Here is a 26,825-nt window from a genome sequence, read left to right on the forward strand (position 1 = left end):
ATGGTGCATCATCAAGAGGGGGTTCCGATAATTCAGTTGTCAATCCTGGTAGAGGGGCCATCGGTGTTGTAAACAGTGGAGTGGGTCCTGGTAAAGGAGTAGGGGTCTCAAAGAGCAGCACTGGACCTGCCCCCTGAATCATAAGTGTGGTAGAATTTGACGGTAGGAACCTGCAGTAGTAGTCCTGCAGCATTCTCTAAGTTTGTTATTAGGGACACAGGCATGGGAATAGAGCGTTTCTGTTGGAGTGTTGAATATTCCTGTTGAATTGGTTCTGTCTGTTCTCTCACAGTGTAGTATTCGTGGTAATCATCTTCTTCATCCTCTCCAAAATCTTGGCATTTGAACCGCAGTTGAGATGGGCTGCTTGCCACTCCAACAGGCCCTTGATCTTCAGATTCCTCATCCTCATCCAAAAGGTGCGTTGGTGGGTAAGACAACACTTTACTTGGAGGTGTGTGAATTGGCAAAATGGTCTCTCCTGATGCCTTTTCCTTTAAGGGTATTAAGGGCAGTGGTGAGAAAGTCTTTACCGACTGTTTAGATGGTGTGTCCTCTCTCACTGCTTGTTTCTTTGTTGACAGTAATGCTGTAGACTCTTGTTTCGTCTACAGCAAGGTCGTTGTCGACTGTGTCTTTGAAATCCTTGTCGACAGAAACGGTGTCACTATCGTCGCTGAGCCTTCAACCATTGATGGTATCGTCAACAACAAGCTCTTCATTGGTGACAGTGTCTTTGTTGACAAGATCTTCGTCGACTAACCCATCGTCGGTGAGTGCTGTATATATATATATATATATATATATATATATATATATATATATATATATATACACACAACTAAAACTAATTCAAATTTGAATGAGGGAGTATGAATCGGAAATGGGAGGTGAAAGGGAGACGACAAATAGAAAATAGCAACAGGGCACAAGAGAGACATGCCCAGGTGGATCAGAGAGACAGAGACTCGAGAAGCGAAAAGAATGTGAAAAAGTAAGAAAAATGTGATGGACATGAGTGTGAAGTGGATGGCACAAAAGCAATATAGAAACTTTCCAGGACAATCTAGAGCTTCTGAAAGGCCAGTAAAGTCCAAAGTCAGGTTGGCCTAACAACTAATGGCCTACTAATTGGAAACACTGGCCCATTAGAGCATACAATTTCAATTTCTGTGGAGTTCAGCTAATGTCTCCCTTTCCCAGCAAAGGTGTGCATGAATGGTTAGTTTAAAAAGCTTGTTAAACTTACTCTTCCGCCTTCAAAGACGAAGGCCTGGTTGTCAGCTCCCAACTCTATGTCGGGTCTGCACCCTGGACTTGCCCATCCCACGCGCATGTCTCCGCCTGTCACAGCTTCAAACTCAAAGTACCACTTTCCAGTTTTCACTGCATATGTCTTCTCTACCCTGAAGAAGCGGATCTTGTCAATGCTGACTCGCTCCAGGGTTCCATCAGCTGTGTAAAAAACAAATAACACATAGAAAAACAAACCCAAAAAAATAAGTTAGCATTCCAGCAAAACTGAAAGACGAATCCAGGACTATGCGGATGGCTTAAATGATGGTTTACTATTTTCACTGCACTTACATTTTTAGGTATGTTCTAGTTTTGGTGATCTCTGAGAATAGTTGGTAGGACTTTGCATGTCATTAAGAAGGTACATCTACGCCCACCAAGTTTTCCCATTCTCAGACGCGCCATCTTGAAGATATACTAGAGCCCCAGGTCAGAGAGACTTTCAATTAGTTCTGGATCTACTTCTCCAGCTGTCATGATATGTCACTGGCTGGCTTTATATTTTACTGAAAGTGCTGGAAATGTGATCCCTAGTGAGCTCCTATTCACAGAGATATTTCAATATGAGATGCTGATTTTTAAAATTAATCTTGTTAAATCAGCACACATTCAGAGGTTTTGACAATTTAGTTAAAATCTGCTTTAAAAGATGCTTGTGTTATACTCATGTAACAACCCCAGGTTGTTTGAATTTCTTAATCTGTGCTGCTGAGAGGACAGACGGCCAAAGAACGGACACAACACAGTTATGGTCCTTCCAGTCCGCCTCAGTTTCTAATCCTACTGTTGCGTTCATGACCTCTGAGACCAGGAGTACCAAAAAGAGGTGGTACTGCAAAAAGACACATACACACTTTTCAGCAGATGACTTATACTTTCTGCAACCTTCTTTTGCTGGCTTTAGGACTCCCTGCCCTTTACTGCTACTGATCAGTAGTAAAGTACCTGTGCTTCCCCTCTAAAATATGTGGAGTACATTGAAACTTCCTATTTGGTCTATTTAACTTCCCTGAAAGTCGAGTGTAAATGGTACCTATGGCATAGAAAGATATGTCTTATGTGGGCTATGGTGTGCATTTAAACCACCCACATATAAGACAAATTATATGTCTGCAAGAGCACCGCTGTACTGTATACAGTTTAAATACACAGCAATGACACATAGCAGGGAAAGTATCTTTAACATGTAGCAAAAGACTATTTTTATATATTCATATGTCACCTTTATATGTGCCTCATAAGCCCAAAGGGCAGGATGCTACTATATGTAAACAGGCACAATAAAATGGCCAAAAGCCATTACACTGTGTCCACTTTGATGGATGTTTCCCTAATTAGAACTCGATGAGAATTCAAATCTTAATTCCCCATCTCCACTTAGGAAAAGACTAGAAAAATGATGCAAAGCTATTTCCTGCTTGAGTTTTAAATTTGATTTAATGGTGAAATAAGATTATTGACACCTTGAGTAGAAAAGTTATTTATAAAAATGTACTTCAGACTTCCCAAACAAGAACTGACTTGAAACCATTTTTGCCACTCATTTTGAGGATGGGATGGTGAGATGTGACATGCCTCTGAGGAAAGGGAGGACCAATGAGTGTTAACTGCTGACCACTTAGCAGATATTAGCTTATGTGTATAAAGAGTATGTGCCAATGTTCATACATTTCAACTTAAGTACAGTAAATCTATACTTACCAGTAAACTTACCATACCAGTATTCTGGGTGTGGCTATTCTGGCAACAATATTTTTGTATGATAATATTAAAATCTTGATATTAGGGCACCATGTCAAATGAATAGGAGTTGTGCTTAGACTTATAAAGAGAAAGTGAGCTGCAGTTATCTGTGGTTAATATGTTTATTTGTCTTATCCAGGATCCTATATCACCCACTGTCTTTTCCCTGTGCTTGTCATTTTTATCAAGGCCTGCTACCACTCAACCTTACATCCCTTCCCAAATTCACCCTTCTGACCAGAGGGCGACCATCACCTGTGCAATGGTATATGTCTGTGTCTGAGGCTGCATCCACATGACTTGGCTGTTATGTCTGGTCCTCTTCACAAGCAGCTCCTTAGAACTGCTGATAAGGATCTGTAGCAAAGGAGGAGACGGGTAACATAGAATGCTCTGGTGAACATACCGACTTCTTGGTCTGGTGGCTCGATATTGTATCCGTAGCCTGAGAACGTCCGTACTGCTTCACGAAGGCTGTCTCGGTTTGATTTCTTTGTTCGTTCATCTAGTAAAGCATATGGCACCAGTCGTGGGTTACGCTTGTTCTTGATATCCTGGAGGAAACCACAGAAATAGGTAAGTTCAATATCAATGGATTTCAAAGCTATAGAAATATCAGTATTTAAGATCTTTATAATTCTTGATTGCATACCCTCGGCACACGGATTCTCCACAACAAAGCAAGATAATGAAACTGTAAATACATATAACTGTATTCAGACCACTGTCATAAAGTTTAAAAGTTGTCCTTGTAGGAAGAGCATTCTGGAACACTCTGAGCAATATTTTTAATTAATTTTACAACAGTTAGTATATAAACATAATTTTAAATACAGAAAGTATATACTCTAAATAGACAACATTCATTTGAAGAGGCAGGGTGTAGAAAGCTGGCCTGGTGTGTGATGAGCACCAATGGTGTTATCATCTTATACCAGGTCCAGGTATCCCCTATCAGTAAAGTGTAGGCAGTTTCTAGGAAGCCAGGGATCTCTAGAGGTAGCTATGGATGAGCAGCCAAGACGTATCTAGGAGACAGGCAAAGCTTATGCAATACCACTACAGTCACTCAGCACTTACACACATGAAAGAACCACACAGGGTTACAAAAATAAAGGTACTTTATCATGGTAACACAAATACAAAAATACTGAATATGCAATACTCCAATAGGAGGCAAGTACACACACTATTATGTTCACATTAGAAGTCAGTTATTAGTATAAAAAGCAAAAGCAAATAAAAATACAATAGGAAATAGTGAAGGCCCTAGGGAGAGGCCAAACCATATACTAAGTAAGTGGTATGTGAAAGGTAGTCCCCCATCCAAGGAAGTGGAATCGGTAGAGGGGAGCTGGAGGAACTAGGAACCCCAAAAGGTAAGTACCAGGGTGCCCCCCAGCGACCAGGAGAGAAGACTTAAGTACCTGTTTTTTCCCCAAACCCACAGAACTTTGGAAAAGGACTGTGCAAGATCGGGACAAGACTGGAAGAAACCAAAGTGTCCGGCTGTGGCAGGAGACACTACCCACCCTTGTGTGAATGCAGGACCAGTTCGACAGTGGCTGAAGAAAGTCAGCAGTGCAGCACAGGAGTAGAAGAGAAGTTCCAGAAGTGATGCAAATGACATCCCACGTCAGCGGTCGTGTTGCAGTCAGTCAGTAGTGTTGGAAAACCACAAACAAGAGGACTAGCAAGGCCCAGTGGACTCGACCAAAGGAAGGGATCCTCAGCAGCTGGAAAACTCACAAGAAGAGGAGGTAGCCCCCACAGGTGACCTACAGGCAGCAGGCACAGGAGTCGCAGTGGGGCTTAATCAGCACACCTGGAAAGGAGTCCTACGTCGCTGGAACAGCAGGCAGGAGACTGTGCTTTGCATGGAAAAGTGCTGGAGGACTGGGCTACATGGACCCGGAAGATCCCTTGGAGGAGCAACAAACAAGCCTTGGGAGCTGCAAGAGTTGTGGTGCACAGGGGTACTGTCCAGCAAGGAGAGGCAAGGCCCTACCATGTCCCAAGTTGGTAGAGAGGACCTAGTGGACCACTCCAGACCACCACCTGTGATGCAGGATCCATGCAGCTCTGAAGGACAGAAGATTCATGCTTCTGGTCGTCATTGGAGTTGGTGCCTGCAGATGCAGGGGAGTAACTCCTTACTCCAAGGGAGATTCCTTCTAGCTTCTTGTGCAGGCAGAAGACTCATCACCCTCAGAGGATGCACAGCCAAGGAAATGTTGCAGTTGCTGGAAGTAGCCGGAGAAACAATGTTGCATAGCGAAGTCATTGCTGTAGTTGTGCATTGTCGGTTCCTGGATGGTCCAGTTGCAGTCCTGGTGGCCTGAAGATGTAGTAAACGATGCAGAGGAGTTCTGGTGGAATCTTGCATGTCGAATCTGAGGACCCACCTAGAAGGGAGACCCTAAATAGCCCAGGAAGGGGGATTGGTCAACTATCAGGAGGGAGCTGTGACATCACCTGCCTGACCTGCCCACTCAGATGCTCCCGGGGCCTCTGCCCACCTTGGAATCAAGATGGCAGAATCAAGTGGCCACCTGGAGGAGCTCTGGGCAGCACCCCTGGAGTGATGATGGACAGGGGAGTGGTCACTCCCCTTTCCATTGTCCAGTTTTGCACCAGAGCAGGGACCGGGGGTCTCTGGATTGGTGCAAACCGGTTTATGCAAGGAGGGCACCAACTGTACCCTTCAAAGCATACCTGTGGCTTGGGGAGGCTAACCCTCCCAAGCCATGTAACAGTTATTTTCAAAGGGAGAGGGTGTTGTCTCCCTCTCTCAAAGGAAATTTTTTGTTCTGCCTTCCTCTGTCTGAGTTGGTAAAGCATCAGGAGGGCAGAAACCTGTCTATGGGGTGGCAGCAGCGCGGGCTGCCTGGAAACCCCCCTAAGGACTGGTAGGAGCAATGCTGGGGACCCTCTAAGGAGCCCCCCCAGAGTGCATGGAAACATACAACCTCAATGAGAAGATGATAAGTGAAGTGTGACTTGCCATTAACACTATATCATAATGTGTCACCTGGGGTCACCCCTCTACTAGATTATACATGAAACTGGGATTTTCTCAGCTACATTTAGATCAAACGTTATGAGAGCCTTCAACATCAAACACTGAGATCTCACAGGGTCATCTGTAGGGGACTATTTATTTTGGAGGAAAGTGGTCAAGGAAAGTGAGAAAGGGAAGTACTATTCCTCCTTTAAATAGTAAAGTAGTTTCTGATAAAAGTATGTTTAGCATTTTCTTCTGTTTCGTCCAGTGGCACAGGATCCTGAAGTACAGACAAATGTTTTCCACAATGATGCCTAGTTTTTGTTTGTTATAAAAGAAAAAAGTTACTTTCATATATCATAGTTCTTCATTATTGGCATCTTTCAAAAATTCACATGCTTGAATTGTCCCAGTTGTGAAGCTCGGAGCCCCACAGTAACATTACAATAGAAGTTTCAAGTTAAACACAGCTCTACGGCTCCAACAATGGCTCTTTAGTAGCCTAGTTACAACATTGAAAAATAACTAAACTTCAACCAATCAGAGACATTCAGTTTGAAGACCACACCCTAAAAGACCACTATTCTTCAGATTTCATTTAGCACTCCTGTGAAGAAGTAATTCAAGGAGGTGAACCTCTAGTGAGGAGGAGGATTGTCACACATGAACCTATGAAAGATAGATACTGGAGAACCACCATTACATGTCAGAAATGTTTTGTACTCCAGTATTGGAACCTTCATAGATTCACATGTTTAAATTAGAATAAAAAGCAATATGAAACATTAAAAGAATATAGTGGATGGATGAAGAAAAATAAGAATGTCTCACTCTTAATGAAAAATATCACGCAACACTGTCTGGTCCACTACTGTGCCCTTCTGAACTGTCTCTTTCATACAGGGAGTGCAGAATTATTAGGCAAATGAGTATTTTGACCACATCATCCTCTTTATGCATGTTGTCTTACTCCAAGCTGTATAGGCACGAAAGCCTACTACCAATTAAGCATATTAGGTGATGTGCATCTCTGTAATGAGAAGGGGTGTGGTCTAGTGACATCAACACCCTATATCAGGTGTGCATAATTATTAGGCAACTTAACAAAAAACAAATACATACCCATTTCAATTATTTATTATTACCAGTGAAACCAATATAACATCTCAACATTCACAAATATACATTTCTGACATTCAAAAACAAAACAAAAACAAATCAGTGACCAATATAGCCACCTTTCTTTGCAAGGACACTCAAAAGCCTGCCATCCATGGATTCTGTCAGTGTTTTGATCTGTTCACCATCAACATTGCGTGCAGCAGCAACCACAGCCTCCCAGACACTGTTCAGAGAGGTGTACTGTTTTCCCTCCTTGTAAATCTCACATTTGATGATGGACCACAGGTTCTCAATGGGGTTCAGATCAGGTGAACAAGGAGGCCATGTCATTAGATTTCCTTCTTTTATACCCTTTCTTGCCAGCCACGCTGTGGAGTACTTGGACGCGTGTGATGGAGCATTGTCCTGCATGAAAATCATGTTTTTCTTGAAGGATGCAGACTTCTTCCTGTACCACTGCTTGAAGAAGGTGTCTTCCAGGAACTGGCAGTAGGACTGGGAGTTGAGCTTGACTCCATCCTCAACCCGAAAAGGCCCCACAAGCTCATCTTTGATGATACCAGCCCAAACCAGTACTCCACCTCCACCTTGCTAGCGTCTGAATCGGACTGGAGCTCTCTGCCCTTTACCAATCCAGCCACGGGCCCATCCATCTGGCCCATCAAGACTCACTCTCATTTCATCAGTCCATAAAACCTTAGAAAAATCAGTCTTGAGATATTTCTTGGCCCAGTCTTGACGTTTCAGCTTGTGTGTCTTGTTCAGTGGTGGTCGTCTTTCAGTCTTTCTTACCTTGGCCATGTCTCTGAGTATTGCACACCTTGTGCTTTTGGGCACTCCAGTGATGTTGCAGCTCTGAAATATGGCCAAACTGGTGGCAAGTGGCATCGTGGCAGCTGCACGCTTGACTTTTCTCAGTTCATGGGCAGTTATTTTGCGCCTTGGTTTTTCCACACGCTTCTTGCGACCCTGTTGACTATTTTGAATGAAACGCTTGATTGTTCGATGATCACGCTTCAGAAGCTTTGCAGTTTTAAGAGTGCTGCATCCCTCTGCATGATATCTCACTATTTTTGACTTTACTGAGCCTGTCAAGTCCTTCTTTTGACCCATTTTGCCAAAGGAAAGGAAGTTGCCTAATAATTATGCACACCTGATATAGGGTGTTGATGTCATTAGACCACACCCCTTCTCATTACAGAGATGCACATCACCTAATATGCTTAATTGGTAGTAGGCTTTTGTGCCTATACAGCTTGGAGTAAGACAACATGCATAAAGAGGATGATGTGGTCAAAATACTCATTTGCCTAATAATTCTGCACTCCCTGTACAGTAATGCATCATTAAAGGTTGTACATACTTTCAAGTTGCCACCCTGCATATATCTGTCAAAGACACTTCAGGAAAACAGATCTATTGATGTCGACACACCTCTGGCAGAATAAGCCATAACTTTGCTGTGGAGTGATTTGCCCACCTTTGTGTGGCAAAATGAAATTTTAAGTGTAAACCACTGGGTTATGCTCTGCTTAGAAATGGCTTCTCCTTTACAAGGGTAGCTAAAGGTGATTAAAATCTGATCTATCTATAACTCTGCTATATTCAGGTAGAATGTTAGACATTTTATATCACAAGAATGCATGGATCTCTGTGGAGTAGTTGTTGGATTTAAAAATAATAACTTTAGTATAATTGGTTTATTCAAGTAGAAGTTTGAAAGCTCTTTAGATATAAATTTCAGGATAGTTGTCAACACCACTGACCTGGTCAGTGCATTTCTTTGCCTCCTGTGGCTCCACCATCTAAGTAGAGCCCTTTCTCTGGCTCGTCTGAACTCCTGACCCCTGTCAGAAGTTTGAGGCCCTCCTCCACCCACAGGCTTCTGCCTGCGCCTCATCCCTGATGTCTAGTGGGAGAGCTCTGCTTTCCTACTAGGCTACCTTCTGCCTCTCTCCTCCTTTTGCTTTGCTTTCTTCTACTCTCGGCTTCACTTCTGTCCCTTAGTGGTCCATTTCCTTGTTTCTCTCTGACTCTGCTCTCTCTCTCTCTCTCTCTCACCTTTACCCTCCCCCTCTCTTCCCTGCCACTGCTGCCCCCGCAGCCCCCGCAGCCCCGCCCCCTTTTTCAGCTCTGCCCCCTTTTTCGCCCCTCCCCTTTTTTGTGCCATTTTTCATCCCCCTCGCACCTCCCAGCTGTCCTCTCCTTCCCCCCACCTCCCTTCTTAATGGCGGCCGATGCGTGGCCATGCAGCGGACTGGCAACCCCATCTGCGCCCATCTGCGCAGGGACCACGCCCAGCGCCAGAACCCCGGGCTCCCGTCCCCCCCACCGCCGCCACGCACGTCTTCACTATGATGATGCCACCTTCAACACCGGCCGCTCTCCGCCTGCCTTCAAGCCTCCCCGCAGGCCACCAGCCGACTCTTCTCCTGCCGGAACTGCACCTTCACCAGCCTCCACGCCAATGACACACCCACCAAGGCAGGACGCAACCATCTCAGATGTATCTTCCTCAACACCCGCTCCGTCCACAAGCATGCAGTAGAGCTATGGAATCTACTCGACTCAGCCTCCCCAGACGTCGCCTTCCTGACTGAGACCTGGATGAACCCCTCCTCAGCGCCTGACATCGCCATAGCCATCCGGGACGGCTACAAGATCACCCACAGGGACCGCTCCAACAAACCAGGAGGAGGCATCGCCACCATCCACAAGAACACCCTCAGGATCACGATCAACACTGAAGACACCCTCAGCACCGCTGAACTCCTGCACTTCAAAATCTACACTGAGCCAAACACCACCCTTCGAGTGACCCTCGTCTACAGGCCCCCTGGCCCACGACAGCAGTTCAGCGACTCTATTACCGACATCATCAGCACGCACGCTCTTGCATCCATTGACTACATACTCCTCGGAGACTTAAACTTCCACCTCGAGAAAACCAATGACAACAACACCGCCACTCTGCTCGACAACCTCAGCCTCAAACAGCTCATCACAACACCAACCCACTCCGCAGGACACACATTAGACCCTATTTTCTCCGCAGGCAATCACGTCTCTTTCAGCCACACCACTGAACTCCACTAGACAGACCACCGCTGCATCCACTTCTCCTTCAAGAAACCCACAACACACCACCACCCACAACGGATCCCCCACACAGTTGGAACAAGGTCACCGAAGACCAACTTATCGCAACCCTCTCCCAGAACCCACCCATCGACACCACCGACACTGATGCAGCTGCCTGCAACTTCAGGCAATGGGTCAACACCTGTGCCAATACTCTCGCACCAATCAAGAATCCCTCCAATAGACGCACCGACAGAAAGGCCTTCTGGTTTACCGCCAACCTCCACGAATCTAAGCAAAGCTGCGTAAGACTAGTAAGAAAGTGGCGCCAAGATCAGAATCTGGACAACCACAAAGCCTTGAAAAACGTCATCCGCAGACACCACCAACTCATCCGAGCCGCCAAAAGAACTACCTTCAAAGACCGAATCCACAACAACGCACACAGCCACAAGGAGCTCTTCAACGTCGTGAAGGAACTCTCCATCCCCAGCTCCAACGTGAACAACATCCCACCATCCCAAGACCTCTGCGACTCCCTAGCCTCCTACTTCCACTGCAAGACTGCAGACATCCACAACAGCCTCAGCACCCAGATCCCCCCGGCAACCAACAACACCACAGATTCACCTCCGACCAGCCTCCTGCTCTCCTGGACCCCCGTCAATGATACCATTGAAATCATGAACACCATCAACTCCGGCTCTCCATCTGACCCTTACCCTCACCACATCCTCAACAAAGCAAGCTTTGTCATCGCACCCCAGCTACGGAAGATCATCAACAGCTCCTTCGAGTCCACCACCTTCCCGGAGAGCTGGAAACACGCCGAGATCAACGCTCTCCTCAAAAAACCCAAGGCGGACCCAAAGGACCTCAAGAACGTCCAGCCTATCTCCCTGCTCCCCTTCGCGGCAAAAGTAATCAAGAAGGCCGCCGACAGACAACTAACCCCTTTCCTGGAGGAGAACCACACCCTGGACCCTTCCCAATCCAGATTCTGCAGCAACCACAGCACTGAAACCACCCTCATTGCCGCCACCGACGACATCAGAACCATACTTGACAGCAGCGACACCGGGGCCCTCATCTTCCTGGACCTCTTGGCAGCATTCAACACGTTTGCCGCCACACCCTACGCTCACGCCTCAACAATGCTGGAATCCGCGACAGAGCCCTGGACTGGGTCACTTCCTTTCTCACTGGCAGAACCCAGAGAGTCCACATCCCCCCATTCCGCTAAGGCCATCAACATCCTCTGCGGCAAACCTCAGGGTTCGTCCCTCAGCCCGACCCTCTTCAACGTCTACAGGGCCCCGCTCGCTAACATTGCCTGATCCCACAACCTCAATATCATCACATATGCCGACGACACCCAGCTGATCCTCTCCCTCACCAAGGACTCCGCTAAGACCTACCTCCATGAAGGAATAATTGCCATCGCCGAACGGATGAAGAGCAGCTGCCTCAAACTCAATTCGGACAAGACGAAGTCCTTATCTTTGGCTCCACCCCCTCCTCATGGGATGACTCCTGGTGGCCTGCCACTCTCGGAACCGCTCCAACTCCCACCGACCACGCACACAACCTAGGATTCATCTTGGACCCATCACTATCCATGACACAGCAAGTCAATACCATCTCTTCCTCCTGCCTCAACACCCTCCGCATGCTCCGAAAGATCTACAAATGGATACCCACCAAAACCAGAAGAACAGTCACCCAAGCCCTCGTAAGCAGCAAACTGGACTACGACAATGCCCTCTACGCAGGAACCTCGGCCAAACTCCAGAAGAGGCTGCAACGCATCCAAAACGCCTGCACATGCCTCATCCTGGACATCCCCCTCCACTGCCACATCACAGACCATCTGAAAAACCTGCACTGGCTCCCAGTCAACAAGAGAATCACCTTCAAACTCCTCACCCACGCTCACAAAGCACTGCACAACACCAGACCAGAACAAACGACTCTCCTTCTACACCCCAACCCGGCATCTCCCCTCCGCTGACCTCGCAACCGTCCCACACATCCGCAGAACTACAACTGCCGGTAGATCATTTTCACACCTCACCGCCAAAACGTGGAACACTCTTCCCACCCACCTGCGACAGACCAAAGTCCTCCTTACCTTCAGGAAACTTCTTAAGACTTGGCTGTTCGAGCAGTAGCATCACCTCCCCCCCCACCTTCTCCCCCTACCCTCCTCAGCGCCTTGAGACCCTCACGGGTGAGTAGTGTGCTTTACAAATCCCTGATTGATTGAACACCAAAGCTCTCCCTGGAGATGTTCTCTTACTCCTGCTTATCACTGTCAATGCCTCTCCCCCTCAGGGAATCTTTCCAGAAGCTCCCAAGACAATCCAAATCCTCCCACTCCCAAAGAAACGATAAACTGCTTTCCTCTAATCCTAGTTCTCTTCCAGGTGAATCCTCATCAGTGTCATAAGCACTGAATAGACCTGTCCACGTGTGGGGACCCCAGAGTACTTCTTAACTCATATATATGTATATATAAATCAACACTGTATGTAGTACTTAACACACGCATATATATGTGTTCACTTAGAAAGCCAAAGGTTACAGGGACGCTTTAGTTAGGCTCACATTTTAACATACAAAACCATAGAAATTCACCAGTTATAGTTAGAGTTACCTCAAGTAACTACAACTCGTACCCTAAGGTAACTATAACTCGCGCCCCCGCCATGCACAGTTTTTTAGTCAAAAATGTTACTACAAATATTACATTGATATTATCAATGAGGTTATCAAGTAACGTAATTTGTGAGGTAATTAGCAGTGCATGGCGAAGGCCCAAGTTATAGTTGCCTTAGGGTACACGTTATAGTTACTTGAGGTAACTCTAACTATTACAAGTGAATTTTTATTGTTTTGTACATTTAAAATGTGAGCCTAACTATAAAGTCCTATAACCTTTGTTTTTTAAGTGAATTTCTATGTTTAAAAAAAATTATATTTCCTAACTATAAATTCCCCGTAACCTATGTTTTTTTCAGTGAATTTCTTTGTTTCTTTTTTTTTGTACATATAGTAATTTTCATTACTACACTTTAATCCAACCACTGCTGCGCACGGCTACAGGGCCTGGCCAGTGGCCAGACCCTGAGGCCAATACCCTATAAGCACCCAACCTTGCACTGTGCACAGCCTTTACCTGTGTACAGCGGAGGTTGCCCGCAAGACCTGGCCTGAAGCCAGACCCTGCGGCCAACCTCTCCCTAACCACCCAACCTCATGCTGTGGACGGCCTTTTGACTGTGCATGGAGGGAGTTGGCCACGGCCTCTCTGGGTGTGAGATTAGGTGTGAGAGAGTGTTTATGGGGGTCAGAGTGGCTGTCAGAGTGTCTATATGGGTGTGAGAGTGCGTACATCTGTGTTTTAGTGGGTGTGTCAGTGTGTGCGTGGGTCTGTGAGTGGGTGCGTGAGGGTATCAATGGGTCTGTGAGAGGGTGTATGACAGTCTGAGTGGGTGCTTAACTGTCTAAGTGGGTCTGTGAGTGCGTACGTGAGGGTCTGACTGGGACTGTGAATGAATGCATGAGGGTCTGTGAGTGGGTACGTGAGTGTCTGAGTGGGTCTGTAAGTGGGTGCATAAGTGTCTGAGTTGGTGTGTGAGTGGGAGAAATTGATTGCAAGAGATCCAGAGAGAGAAAGAAAGTGAGAGGGAGAAGTGAGAGAGATTTTTTAGGCTTTGATGTATGGTATACTTAGAAAAACAAGTTACTTACCTTCGGTAACGAGGTATCTGGTAGAGACTATCTAGCTGCAGATTCCTTACCTTAGAATTCCCTGGCGTCAGCTTCGAATCCGGAGTTTTTTGTGAGCAGTACACTGCGCGTGCCGTCGGACGGCGTCGTTCGGATCCGCGTGCGTCGACCAGCTCCGCGTGCGTCAGCGTCGTCGGAGTCGTCTATGACGTCACGGTTGTCTATATAGATGCCGTCTCGGCGCGCGTACGTCAGTTCTTTTCCACAACTTCCCGCGCCAGAAGCACAGAGTCATGGAAGAACCAACCTATACACTTTTAACCTCTTTGACTGTTTGGAGAAAAACACTTTCATGCCTGTAAGAAAGGAAAAAGTTGCCAAAATGAAACATATATATATAGATACACATATACACACATATGCACATGAGAACAAATTTCCCCAGAGCGGGGAGGCTTGGGCGGGTGTAAGGAATCTGCAGCTAGATAGAGTCTCTACCAGATACCTTGTTACCGAAGGTAAGTAACTTGTTCATCTAATAGAGACTTCTAGCTGCAGCTTCCTTACCTTAGAATAGATACCCAAGCTATAACCCATGGTGGTAGGTCTGAAGGAGATTTTTTTAATTTATTTTATTTTATATAAGGAAGTCCTGCAAGACAGAACGGGCAAAATGCCCCTCTCTTCTCACCTGGCTATCCAGGCAGTAGTGCTTCGCAAACATGTGTAAAGAAGCCCACGTTGCGGCCTGACATATGTCCACCACCGGTACGCCACGTGCTAACGCAGTGGTAGCAGCTTTCCCCCTAGTGGAGTGAGCTCTCAAGCCCTCAGGAGGCTGCTTCTTCGCTAAAGCGTAGCATATTTTTATACAGAGAACGACCCAGCACGAAATGGATCGTTTCTGTACTGCCGGGCCCTTCTTTGAACCAACGCACCCCACAAAGAGTTGGTCGTCCACCCGGAACTCTTTAGTGCGGTCAAGACAGAACGATAATGCTCTTTTTGGGTCCAGTCGATGGAGATGCTCCTCTTCCTTAGAGGGATGCGGTGGTGCAAAGAAGGTGGGCAGGGTGATATTTTGACCCAGATGGAAAGGGGTCACCACCTTGGGGAGAAAAGAGGCACGAGTTCTTAGCAGCACCTGGTCAGGATATATCATTAGATAAGGAGGTTTAGAAGATAAAGCCTGCAGCTCACTCACTCTCCTGGCAGATGTAATTGCCACCAAAAAGGCTGTCTTAATAGTGAGCAGCCGGAGAGGACAGTTATGCAAGGGCTTGAAAGGAGCACACATAAGGAAGGTAAGAACCAGATTAAGATCCCACTGGGGCATAACGAAAGGCACAGGCGGGAACAGATGTACAAGCCCTTTCAAAAACCTCTGTACTATAGGTGATTTAAACAGAGATGGTTGATCAGGCAACTGAAGAAAAGCCGATAAGGCTGCAAGATAGCCCTTGAGAGTCCCCAAGGAGGAACCCTGCTGGGCGAGAGACAAAATAAACAAAAAGATGTTAGACAGAGAAGAAGAAAGAGGATCAATAGACCTCTCTGAACAATAAGAAACAAAACGTTTCCAACGGCAGGCGTAGATCGACTTAGTTGAGGGACGCCTGGCTGCCAGAATGACATCACAGACCTCGGGAGGGAGGTCATAAACCATCAACTGTCGCCGCTCAATCTTCACGCATGAAGGCGCAGAGTTGACAGGTTCGGGTGGAGAACCTTCCCCTGCTGTTGCGACAGAAGATCCTCCCGAAGAGGCATCCTGATTGGAGGACCGATGCTCATTTTGAGAAGCTCTGGATAACAAACTCTCCGTGCCCAATCCAGAGCCACAAGGATTACTTGGGCCCGGTCGTTCTTGATTTTCTTGAGAACTCTGGGCAGAAGTGGTATAGGTGGAAAGGCGTACAGGAGGCCTGAACTCCACTCGCGACGAAAAGCGTTGCCTAGCGATAGCCCCCTTGGAAACTCCAATGCGCAAAACTGCTGACATTGCGCGTTCTCTGCGGAGGCAAACAGATCTAACCAAGGCTCTCCCCACTGCTGAAAGAGTCCTTGCGCCACCTCTGGATGGAGACACCATTCGTGATCCTCTAAGCATTTTCGCCTGAGTTCGTCTGCTCTGGCGTTCAGAGAACCTGCCAGGTGTTGAACCACCAGGGTCATGCCCTGCTGTTCCAGCCATGTCCAGAGGCGTAAAGCCTCTTGACAAAGGGTCCACGACCCCACACCGCCCTGCTTGTTGCAGTACCACATTGCGGTAGTGTTGTCCGTGAACACCTGCACGACCTTCCCTTTCACAACAGGAAGAAATACTTTTAATGCTAGCCGGATCGCCCGAAGCTCCAACAAGTTGATGTGGAGCCCAGATTCCGCCGGAGACCAGTGACCTCTGATCTCCACCTCCCCCAGATGGCCGCCTCATCCCAGAAGTGACGCATCTGTCACTACTGTTATATCTGGTTGGGGAAGGGAGAGGGGTCTGCCCTTGACCCACTCGCAGTTCACTAACCACCACTGCAGATCTTCCGCAGTCCTCTCCGAGATCTGAACCACGTTGGTAAGATTTCCCTGATGCTGTGCCCATTGGAACTTCAGGTCCCACTGCAGAGCCCTCATGCGCCATCTGGCATGCTTGACCAACAGGATGCAGGAAGCCATGAGTCCCAGCAGCCTCGGAGTCTGTCTCACCGAGATCCAGGATAGAGGCCGAAACATCGGAATCATAACCTGAATATCCTAAACCCGCTGATCGGGAGGATAAGCCCAATACTGCACTGTGTCCAGAACAGCTCCGATGAAAGAGAGCTTCCGAGAGGGAGTCAGGTGTGACTTCGGCACATTTATAGTGAACCCCAGTGAATGCAAGAGGTCCGCCGTCGTCTGGAGGTGGGTGACGAGAGCCTGGGGCGTAGGAGCCTTCAAAAGCCAATCATCTAGGTAGGGGAAGACTGAAATCCCTGACCTGCGCAAATGAGCTGCCACCACCGCCATCACCTTTGTGAACACCCGAGGGGCACTGGTGAGACCGAAAGGAAGCACGGTAAACTGAAAGTGCTTGTGGCCCACCTTGAACCGCAGGTAACGCCTGTGGCTTGGCAGGATAGGAATATGGAAATTCGCATCCTGCAAATCCAACGCTACCATCCAGTCTCCTTGGTCTAGGGCAGACAAAACCTGAGTAAGAGTGAGCATCTTGAATTTTTCCTTCTTGAGGAAGAGATTGATGTCCCTTAAATCCAAAATAGGGCGAAGGCCTTTTTTCTTTTTGGGAATCAGAAAGTAGTGGGAATAACAACCACTGCCTACTTCTGATATCGGGATTCTTTCGATGGCTCCCTTGGCCAAAAGAGCCGTAACTTCCTCGCGGAGCAAAGCTAAATGGTCCTCCATCAGCCATTCCTTTGTCGGAGGGATAGAAGGAGGGAAAGACTGGAAGCGAAGGGAGTAGCCCTTCCGTATGATCTGCAGGACCCACTTGTCCGTGGTGATGGAAAGCCAGTGAGGGAGATGAAAACGAATCCTCCCTCCAACTGGACGGACGTGATCCCGCAGAACCACACTAGGAGGGCTTGGGCGCAGTGGAGGGGGGCTGTCGACCTCTGGCCAGACCCTCTGGGTCTGATGGTACCACGACCATGTCCTCTTCTGGGATGCTGTGAAGCCTGAGGACGGTGGCTAAACTGTGGCTGGCGTGGCACCACGCCCCTCCCGAAGCCTCGGAAGGGGCGAAAGACAGACTACTGTCGTGCCAGCGTTGAAAGGCCCAAGGATCTGGCAGTGGCTCGAGAATCCTTGAAACTCTCAAGCACGGAGTCTGCCTTTTCGCCAAAAAGGCGAGAGCCATCAAAGGGCATGTCCATCAAGCTGGACTGGACATCCCCTGAAAAACCAGTAGAACGTAGCCAGGTGTGGAGACGAAGGGCCACTGACGATGAAATCGCTCTGCCCAGCGAGTCGGTCGTGCCCAAGCTACACCGGATTGTAAACTTGGCTGCATCTCTCCCATCCTTTACCGCCTGGGTGAGAGTGTCCCGTACGCCCTCCAGGACCTGGGGCAGCACTTGCGCAACCGTATCCTATAAAGTATGGGAATAACGGCCCAATAGGGAAGAGGTGTTTACAGACCTCAATGCCAGCCTGGAGGAAGAAAACATCTTCTTCCCAAGCTGATCCAGCCTCTTGGATTCCCTATCCGGGGGAGCGGAAGGGAAGGCACCACGTGAAGTAGAGGCTTGGACAACCAAGCTCTCAAGAGTGGGGTGTTGTGTCAGGAAACTAGGGTCGCTGGGAGCGGGTCTATGGCGGCGGCGGACCGTCCTATTCACAGGAGCCCCTGTGCTGGGTTTGGACCATGTACCCAGAAGGACGTCTGTAAGAGCCTCATTGAAAGGCAACACGGTTCTGATGTTGACACCCCCGGCTGAAGCACTTCTGTCAGGATATTTATCCTGACTGGCACCGTAGGCAAATCTAGGTCCAGGACCTCAGCTGCCCTACCCACCACCATAGCGAAAGAAGCCCCCTCCTCTGTAGCCACATTAGGAGGAGAGAGCATACCAGTATCTGGAGATGTGTCCAGTCCACTGGCCTCCCCTAGATCCACATACCAGTCCTGCTGCAATCCTGATTCTAAAGGGTCCTCAGACCCCTCCCATTCCTCTCCTGCGTCTGGCTGTTCCAAATAATGCTCAGACAATGATCTGGGCCGAATCGGCTCCGTCGAAGTCGACGTCGTACGACGACGCTCCGGCTCTGGATGATCCGGAATAAGGATGGGGCTGCCACCGGTGGGCGCCGGTGGCGGAAGGAGGTCGACTGTGTGATACCGGCGCCAGTCCAGATCCGTTATCGGATCCTGAGGTCCCCAACGGCGCTGAGGCCGAAGCCGCCGGCGTCGAATCCGAAGGGACCCCTGCTGACCCCGCAGGGCCCGAAGACCCACCCGAGGGTACAGCTCGCTCAAAGACAAGACGCATGGCCTCGTTAAATTCTTTAATTTGTGCGGGGGTCGATCCGGTCCCCGGAAAGGGGGGGGAGACGCAGAGTCGACCCTGGCGACGGCTCTGCAGAACCGCGCTCGGAACGTCAACGTTCCCTAGACGCCTCGGAGGACTTGGGGCTCCGGGGCGGTGCCGCGACCTCCTCCTACTGCGAGACCGTGACCTCCGCGGAGTCGCGCCGACCGAAGACGAATGTCGGGCCGCAAGAAGCTTAAGGGATCTCTCCCTCAAGGCCTTCGGCGCCATGGCCCGACAATCAGAGCACGAGGTGGAATCGTGGTCCTTGTCCAAGCACCAAAGACAAACTCGGTGCAGATCCGTCACCGACATGGTGCGATGACACGCACCACACGGCTTGAATCCTGTCTTTCTCGAAGACATGACTCCAAACAGTCAAAAAAAGCGTTGACAAACCGTCGAAGCAGGGTAGCTCTTTCCAAAATTGCGCTTAACCGTCACGGAAGGAAAAGAACTGACGTACGCGCGCCGAGACGGCGTCTATATAGACAACCGTGAGGTCATAGCAACTCCTAAGACGCTGACGACGCACGCGGAGCTGGTTGACGCACACGGATCCGAATGACGCTGTCCGACGGCGCGCGCGGAGGGTACTGCTCACAAAAAACTCCAGATTCGAAGCTGACGCCAGGGAATTCTAAGGTAAGGAAGCTGCAGCTAGAAGTCTCTATCAGATTGAGATATTTCTGTACAATGTAAAAAATTTAATAATTTGTACTTTAAAAAAAAAAAAAAAAAAAAAAAGAGCGAAGTGAGTCCGGCTGAACTCGAACCTTCAATTCTCAGTGTGAAGGTCTGCAACCTTCACACTGTCTTCACATTGAGCTATTGCTTTCTCTTTTTCTCATTTTCTTTTTAGCCCTTTATGGGCTATCTGGGACCGCAAGGAAGCCCTCAAGGGCTCCCCCTTGTGCCTTCATATTTATTAAACTGCTGAGATTAGGTTCTTTGAAGCGTCTTTGAAGTCGTACAGTAAACAAGCAGGGCCTTATTGACAAAAGTAAACAAACACATTTGTATAACTTTATGTTTTTTTCAGTATTCACAAAACTTAATTTCAATAGTAAGTTTATCAGTGCGGAAACTCTGCAACCATAGCAAAGAACTCCACACATAAAAAGATAGGTCAGGCCTATCTTTTTATGTGTGGAGGTCTCCAACCTGCGTCTCCGCACTTATAAACGTACTATTAAAATGCAGTTTTGTGAATACTGAAAATGCGAAAACTTACACAAACATGTAACCTTACCTCTGTAAATCAGGCCCATAAAGTCTTTCACTTGTAGACATAAATTTCACAATGTAGAAACATTTTCGATAATAGTGTAAAATTCAGATATATCATTGAGGTGGAGAGTCTACAGGCAGTGGGTGCAGCAGAATCTGGTGAGGGAGCCACATAATAATTCCATTTAGCTGTTCTTGAAGATTAGTATCTTGTGTCATCCTGGTCACCATTGTTGTGAAACCTGTATGGGTTGGAGTAAGGATCAAAGCAGAAGGATGTGCCATTTGAGCGAAAGATACGACGTGATCAACTGGTTCCTTAAGCTGAAGATCAGGCAGGCATCCTTTGAGGAGTCTGACTTGGTGTACTCTGTGGTTGTTCTTTATTTAGTAAGCATCTGTAGTACTCTACCATCACTATTCTTAAGTCTCATACCAAGGCCTTTGGGATTTGAATTGTTTCTTGATTAGGACAGTGACAATCTCCATTTTAAATTTCATACTCCTGCTTTCACTGCTGTTGAGATGGCTGCGACTTCACCAAAAGGTTCATAACTCCTTGGTTGATATGGTTTACCAAGTGTTCTATCGTGTGGCTCCTGGTCAACATCCTATTCCTGTGATTTAACTTTCCGTTGACCATAACTATCTACGTGGTCAAATGGCCCTTCATCTTCTGAAATATCAGTGTTCAGCAGTCTTAAAAGTGGACGTTCTGATATTTGATTGGAGATGCCTCCTGTGGCACATGTTCTCTTAGTGCTACAATCTCTAAGATAAATGTTACTGGGACCGTAGAAGGCTCCTCAGCCACTAACAAAATCAGAGGTCTTACCATCATCAACAAATGTTTTATTGACCGTTGTGTCATTGACAGAGGTCTCGTTGATAGAACTGTCATCGACGGGAGTCTCTTTGATGGTGTATTTCGATGGTGAAGCCAACGGAACTCATGACTAAGGTAGTGTCAATAAATGTCCCAACAATTATGTTGTTGACGGTCTCTTTACAGAAGTTGTCCTCGATGAGGACTTCTCTCTGCTCTCTTTTATCTGTTTAGTTGACACCACTGGTGTAGACAAAGATGTCAACTGGATAGTTAACAGTGAAATTTCTTGGTCTTCAACAACACCACTGCCGTTGACAAGTAAACCTTTGTCAGTGCTATGGTCCTCAATTAAGGTGATGAGAAAGATGATGGTGAAAATAGTATGCTATTTGTCTATGGAGATGGAGCTTTTGAGGGACCATGTGGCTTCCTTACAGAAGACAACTCTAGTTAATGTTTAGGCTTGTTTTGATTCTAAGGTACCTCGGAAGGTTCACTGCACTGATTGGACCTCTTCACAGCTTGTGCTGATGGATCCCCTACTCATTAAATTGTTTTAGATACAGTCTGTTTTCCTGAGAGAGAAACCTTTTATGGGTCTTTTTGATGTATTCAAAGGCCAAATTGATTTCTTATCTGAGGCACCTTCCTCTCTTCATTTGTGAAGCAACAACAAAACCATTGCCTTCCGATTCTTTAAGCTTTTGATCACAGTTTCTGCAAATCTTGCATTCCTAAGGGTTTGGAAATAAATACAATCCCTAAGAGGATCATCTATATAGGTTCTCTTTTGACACAAGAACCAAAGGGTATAAAATGGCTCTTTAAGGTAGCATTTGACATCTTGAAGTACTTAATATGTTGAAAACTTCTTCAATACCTATATAAGACAACTATTTGGTAAGTACAACACTGAAGATAGGACTTATCTGAGAAGAATTGAGCACATTTTAAGGGGACTCCCTTGACATGGAAGTGAAAAATTACAATACAGCTTGTAACATAGCCTTGAATCTGAACATTACTGTATTATTCAAAGTTAGCCCTTGCAGTTTTAGAGAGAACAGGGGGATAGTGGTACGTGAAAAGGTGAAGGATGTGGTCAAAAACAAAGGACAGGACAGTAGCTTTGCGTGCTTGCAAGAATAGTGTTGAACAAGGATGAGCAGAAGATGAGGTTGGCGCTAGACCAATGGTCCTGGGAAATAGGGAAGACAGGGGCCCTGAGGATTAGGGATTGCTGCTGATTGGCTGGGTAAAGCTCACAAGTATTCGCCTGAGACTGTATAAAAATATAATAATTTGTGTAGCCAGCAGAGCTCTTGGAACAGTGTTCTGAAATGCTCTACAGTGATCATTGCTGTCTTTGATTAAACTTTTCATGTTGATTCCAGGTTGTGGTTTTCAGACAGATCGTCTGATTGTCTGACATTTAGCTTTTTTTCATGATGTGACTAAACTTCTAAAGAGCCACTGTTACAGTCTTAGGGCTATGTATAGGTCTATACGAAATTTAAATTCAGCAATGGAATTTCCATAATTTTGAGGATTTCACAGAAGCTTGCTACAGCTGTTATGAGAAACTACCAAGTTATGCGACTTCTCATAATTAAATATCAATTGCGTTAAAAGCTTACTGTGAAATCCCCAATTTGCGGTCACAATTTACAGTAAATGCACTGGAAAAACAGATCACAAATGCATGTTGTTTTCAGCAATTTTGTTTTTTTGCAGTATTTTTTTTAGCATGAAGTGCATTCTTGTGTCAACAACTGTTGCGAGGATGCGCATCTCACTAAAAAATATAGTGCAAATGACAGATTTGCATTTCGCAAAATTATCCATAATTTTGCAGTAATTATGTAAAAGCAATGCATACAAATTTCACGCACCTCTAGCTATGTTTAACATGGAACTGATATTGTAATGTTATCATGGGACTCCCAGTTTGACAACAGGGATAATTTAAGCATGTGAATCTATCAAGGATCTAATACAGCAGGAAATATAATAGGTAGTGTTTTAGAGGCTACAAGAGTAAAAAAAAAAGGTTTCTCAATGATAGCACATTCAACGTTGATGTCATGTTCAGTGTTGTAGAAGCCAGTGTCGGTGATGGGAGTACTTGCAATTGTTCAGGCGGTACATCATTGCTTTGGCCATTATTTTGACATCTCTTCACTGTCATTACATTGCCTCATCCCTCACATTAATAGGAATATTAACTTGACTACATCTTTGAGAGCTACCTTCACTACAATCCTTTATCTCTAAGGTCTAACATTAAAAAAACATTGATTTCTACCCTCCCACCTTATACACTAACTCTAACCACAAACCTAAAACAATTTTTACACATTTAATGATATGGGGGTTTTTTCTTCTTTTTTTCATTTTTACATTACTATCCACATATAGCTGCATTATTTTTGTATGTCTAATAAGTAATGTGGCAGGCTATATGTTTTCTTGTCTTTTATCTTATTTTTATTTTTAGCCTTGTATTTTTTTATTTTTTATAACATTGTGTATTGTAAATATTTTAACTTCAGTTTAAGTGTATGTTTGTGTTTTTATGTTTATGCTTTTATAGCTCTGGTGACCGAAATAAAGCTTAACAAATCACATATTTAATGTTATTATCATTTATTAATATAAATTAAATCAAATTAAAATTGGAAAAACTCTTACAAGTATTGAATATTGTGGTACGGTACTGGAATAGCATGGGCAGACTATCAGGTGACATAAATTGAATTTCCTCAGACTTGTTTACCAAAATATTGCCACTTTGAGTTAATAATATGAAATCTACAATGGGATAATAAATTTGTAAATGATTTTTATGACACAGGCCCTCATTCCGACCCTGGCGGTCATAGACCGCCAGGGCCGCGGGTGACGGAAGCACCGCCAACAGGCTGGCGGTGCTTCCTTGCCCATTCTGACCGCGGCGGTAAAGCCGCGGTCAGAAAACCGGGGCCGGCGGTTTCCCGCCGGATTTCCCCCGGCTGGGCGAATCCGCCATGGCGGCGCTGCTGATTCTGACCCCCTTACCGCCATCCTGTTTCTGGCGGTTTTTACCGCCAGGAACAGGATGGCGGGAACGGGTGTCCTGGGGCCCCTGGGGCCCCTGGGGGCCCCTGCACTGCCCATACCAACGGCATGGGCAGTGCAGGGGCCCCCTAACAGGGCCCCAGCATGCTTTTCACTGTCTGCCTAGCAGACAGTGAAAAGCGTGACGGGTGCAACTGCACCCGTCGCACACCTGCAACACCGCTGGCTCCATTCGGAGCCGGCTTCAATGTTGCAGGCCCCTTTCCCGCTGGGCCGGCGGGCGCTACCTTAGGTAGCACCCGCCGGCCCAGCGAGAAAGTTGGAATGGCCCCAGCGGTCTTTTGACCGCGGGGCGGCCAAATGGCGGTTCCCTCCAGGCGGGCGGCAACCCCCACAATCTTTTTATAAGATATTTCAATGAACAGTATTTTTTACTAATTAACCTAAACTAGATTAAAATAAAAAGGGAACCCAAGTGTAACAAATGTAAAATGTTTAATCATACAAATACTAATCAAAAATAAATAAAATAAAAGTCTTGAAACCTTCTCTACCCATAACAATTGTTAAATACTTACTTATTTACAGGCTAGCAGGATGGGTCAGTGAGTTGATTGTTCACTGCTGAAACAAGGGGTGATATCTAGATCATATGCCAGAACCCTCGCAAGGCAAGTGTAGCCTACCATCCTTCCATATATCAGGAAACCTACAACCATTACACTTGGTGATAGTAACACCTGTCATTTATCACATTTTAAAAAGCAAACAGGTGGTCTGAAGCACCATACAGAAACAATGTATTTATTACTCATTTATTAAATACAGTAACAATAATAGTAATTAAATGCAATTTGAAAAAATAGGAAAACATAAATGCAGTTCTAACTATTATTAAATATAATATTGAAGGACATTAACAATGTTAGCCTTTTAAACTACTTATTTTGGTACCTTAGAATGGAAATAAGTGTATGTCTCTGGCTGATAAAGAATTGTGAAATCATCTCCTGCTATCTTTTTGTTCTAAGTCAATGCAAATAAAGTTCAGAAAAAGTGAAAACCTGGTTGTGTGCATTATAATCATTTGACAGCAGGCATGTCAGGGATTCACTAAATCCTGTAGTCATTTTAATGGCCCAGGAACAGATGGAATCTAAGAACTACCCTTTAATACTGTGCAATGTAATGTCTATGCTGTGCCAAGAGACTTGTAGAAAGTGGAATTTGCGCTCTAAAAGTGACCAAAAATAAACAAACACCTTCACTTCGCAGGACTACTTGCATGCATCCCATGCATACACAGAACCAGATCAGATGGACTGGCATTCTCTTACATCGCTTCCACGTCAGAGCCTCAAACTCTCTTCTTGAATCCCGCAAGAAGCTGAAGACTTGCCTTTTCAATTAACCAACCTACCACAGGTAGGACTAGGCACACAAAACTGCAGAGCACCAGAATACTCTTGCGAGTGATAATGCGCGTTTACAAATACACATAACATAAAATAACATAATTTAGATAATAAAAAATAAACATCCTTTTTCTAGTGGTGGAAAATCCTTGATGGGTGATACACCGGTCCACATCATGATCACAGCATCGCCAGTAGAATCATCAGTGAGGATCTTTTTGATAACATAGGGATATATTTTCCACAAACCCTTTTTGTTAAGCAATTTCATTTTGGGTCTTTTCTATTAGATCTAGAAAGTTGAACTTCTTAAGAGAAACAAAACATGCCACACCAAGAAGGCAGGAGGATTGCCCATAACAGCACTGAATGTGGCTCTCAGTGCGAGGTGTGAGACAGAAGAATGCCAAAATAAACATACTTGCTTAGTGCGAAGGGATTCAAGGGATCGCCCCCTGTACCTTCTCACTGAGCTGTGACAGTCAGTTTTCAGGTGATGGCATTGTCTAGCTGGCCAGGTTCCTGACTTATCTACTGCATAGAAGTTGCCAACCCCTAGTCTTTCATAAATGCCATTCATTCAGTGTACTTCCCAAGCAACTGATAGACCTCTGCCTCTGAAATGAGTAAAAGTCTTGAGTGTAGACTTTTGGGTAGGCCAGAAGCACCTACCTGCTGAATGCCATAGGTCCATCCTTGCTTAATTCTGTCCTTTGCCCACACGTTGTGAGCATTCTCGGCCAGCTTGTCAACTAGAACTTCTTGCGCCGGTGAAAGTTTCACATCGGTTAGGTTTAGCGGCGCAGGTTTATAGCCATTGGACATCATGTAGCTGTGAGGAAAAATCACAGTGATGAGTGAAATTACTGCCCGGGAACTATCACTGTACAAACATATTAGGAAACCCTAAATCAACATTTCCAACAGCTGATGCGGGGTGGAGAACCATATTAATCTGTATGGCCAAGGAGAACACCTTGTCCATCCCCCTTCTTAGGGCAGATCCCCTCAGTATTCTAATGCACTGAAGCAAATGATGCATGGTCCATGGATGTATACATTTATAAGGACTCCCATAATCATTGTTTAACTTTTTTTTGTCAGGCGCGAACTCTCAATATATTAATGTACTAAAACGCTATAGCTCATATATTCCGCACCTGCTAATTGTGCAGGGCTCCAGTATAGAAAGGACTTCAGCCACATGGATCATCTGTTTTAACCCTACTGTGGTAGGTGTCCCAGGTCCATGACTATAGTAATGTAAAGGAGCCTCAGGTCATGTAGGT

General features: G+C 46.1%; 1 protein-coding gene across 9 annotated transcripts in view; it reads right to left on the reverse strand.

The window, feature by feature from the left end:
- RYR3 (ryanodine receptor 3) overlaps positions 1–26,825 on the reverse strand; it is a 1,450,647-nt gene that overhangs the window by 972,294 nt on the left and 451,528 nt on the right. For all 9 annotated transcript variants that reach the window (XM_069208992.1, XM_069208994.1, XM_069208991.1 and 6 more), the window contains 3 exons: positions 26,209–26,368; positions 3,446–3,593; positions 1,250–1,455 (listed from right to left, as the gene is read on the reverse strand). In XM_069208992.1, the coding sequence (XP_069065093.1) occupies positions 1,250–1,455; positions 3,446–3,593; positions 26,209–26,368 (514 nt within the window). The remainder of the gene's footprint in view (positions 1–1,249; positions 1,456–3,445; positions 3,594–26,208; positions 26,369–26,825) is intronic.

The sequence above is a fragment of the Pleurodeles waltl genome, chromosome 9 (assembly GCF_031143425.1).
Source record: "Pleurodeles waltl isolate 20211129_DDA chromosome 9, aPleWal1.hap1.20221129, whole genome shotgun sequence".
Lineage (NCBI taxonomy): Eukaryota > Metazoa > Chordata > Amphibia > Caudata > Salamandridae > Pleurodeles > Pleurodeles waltl.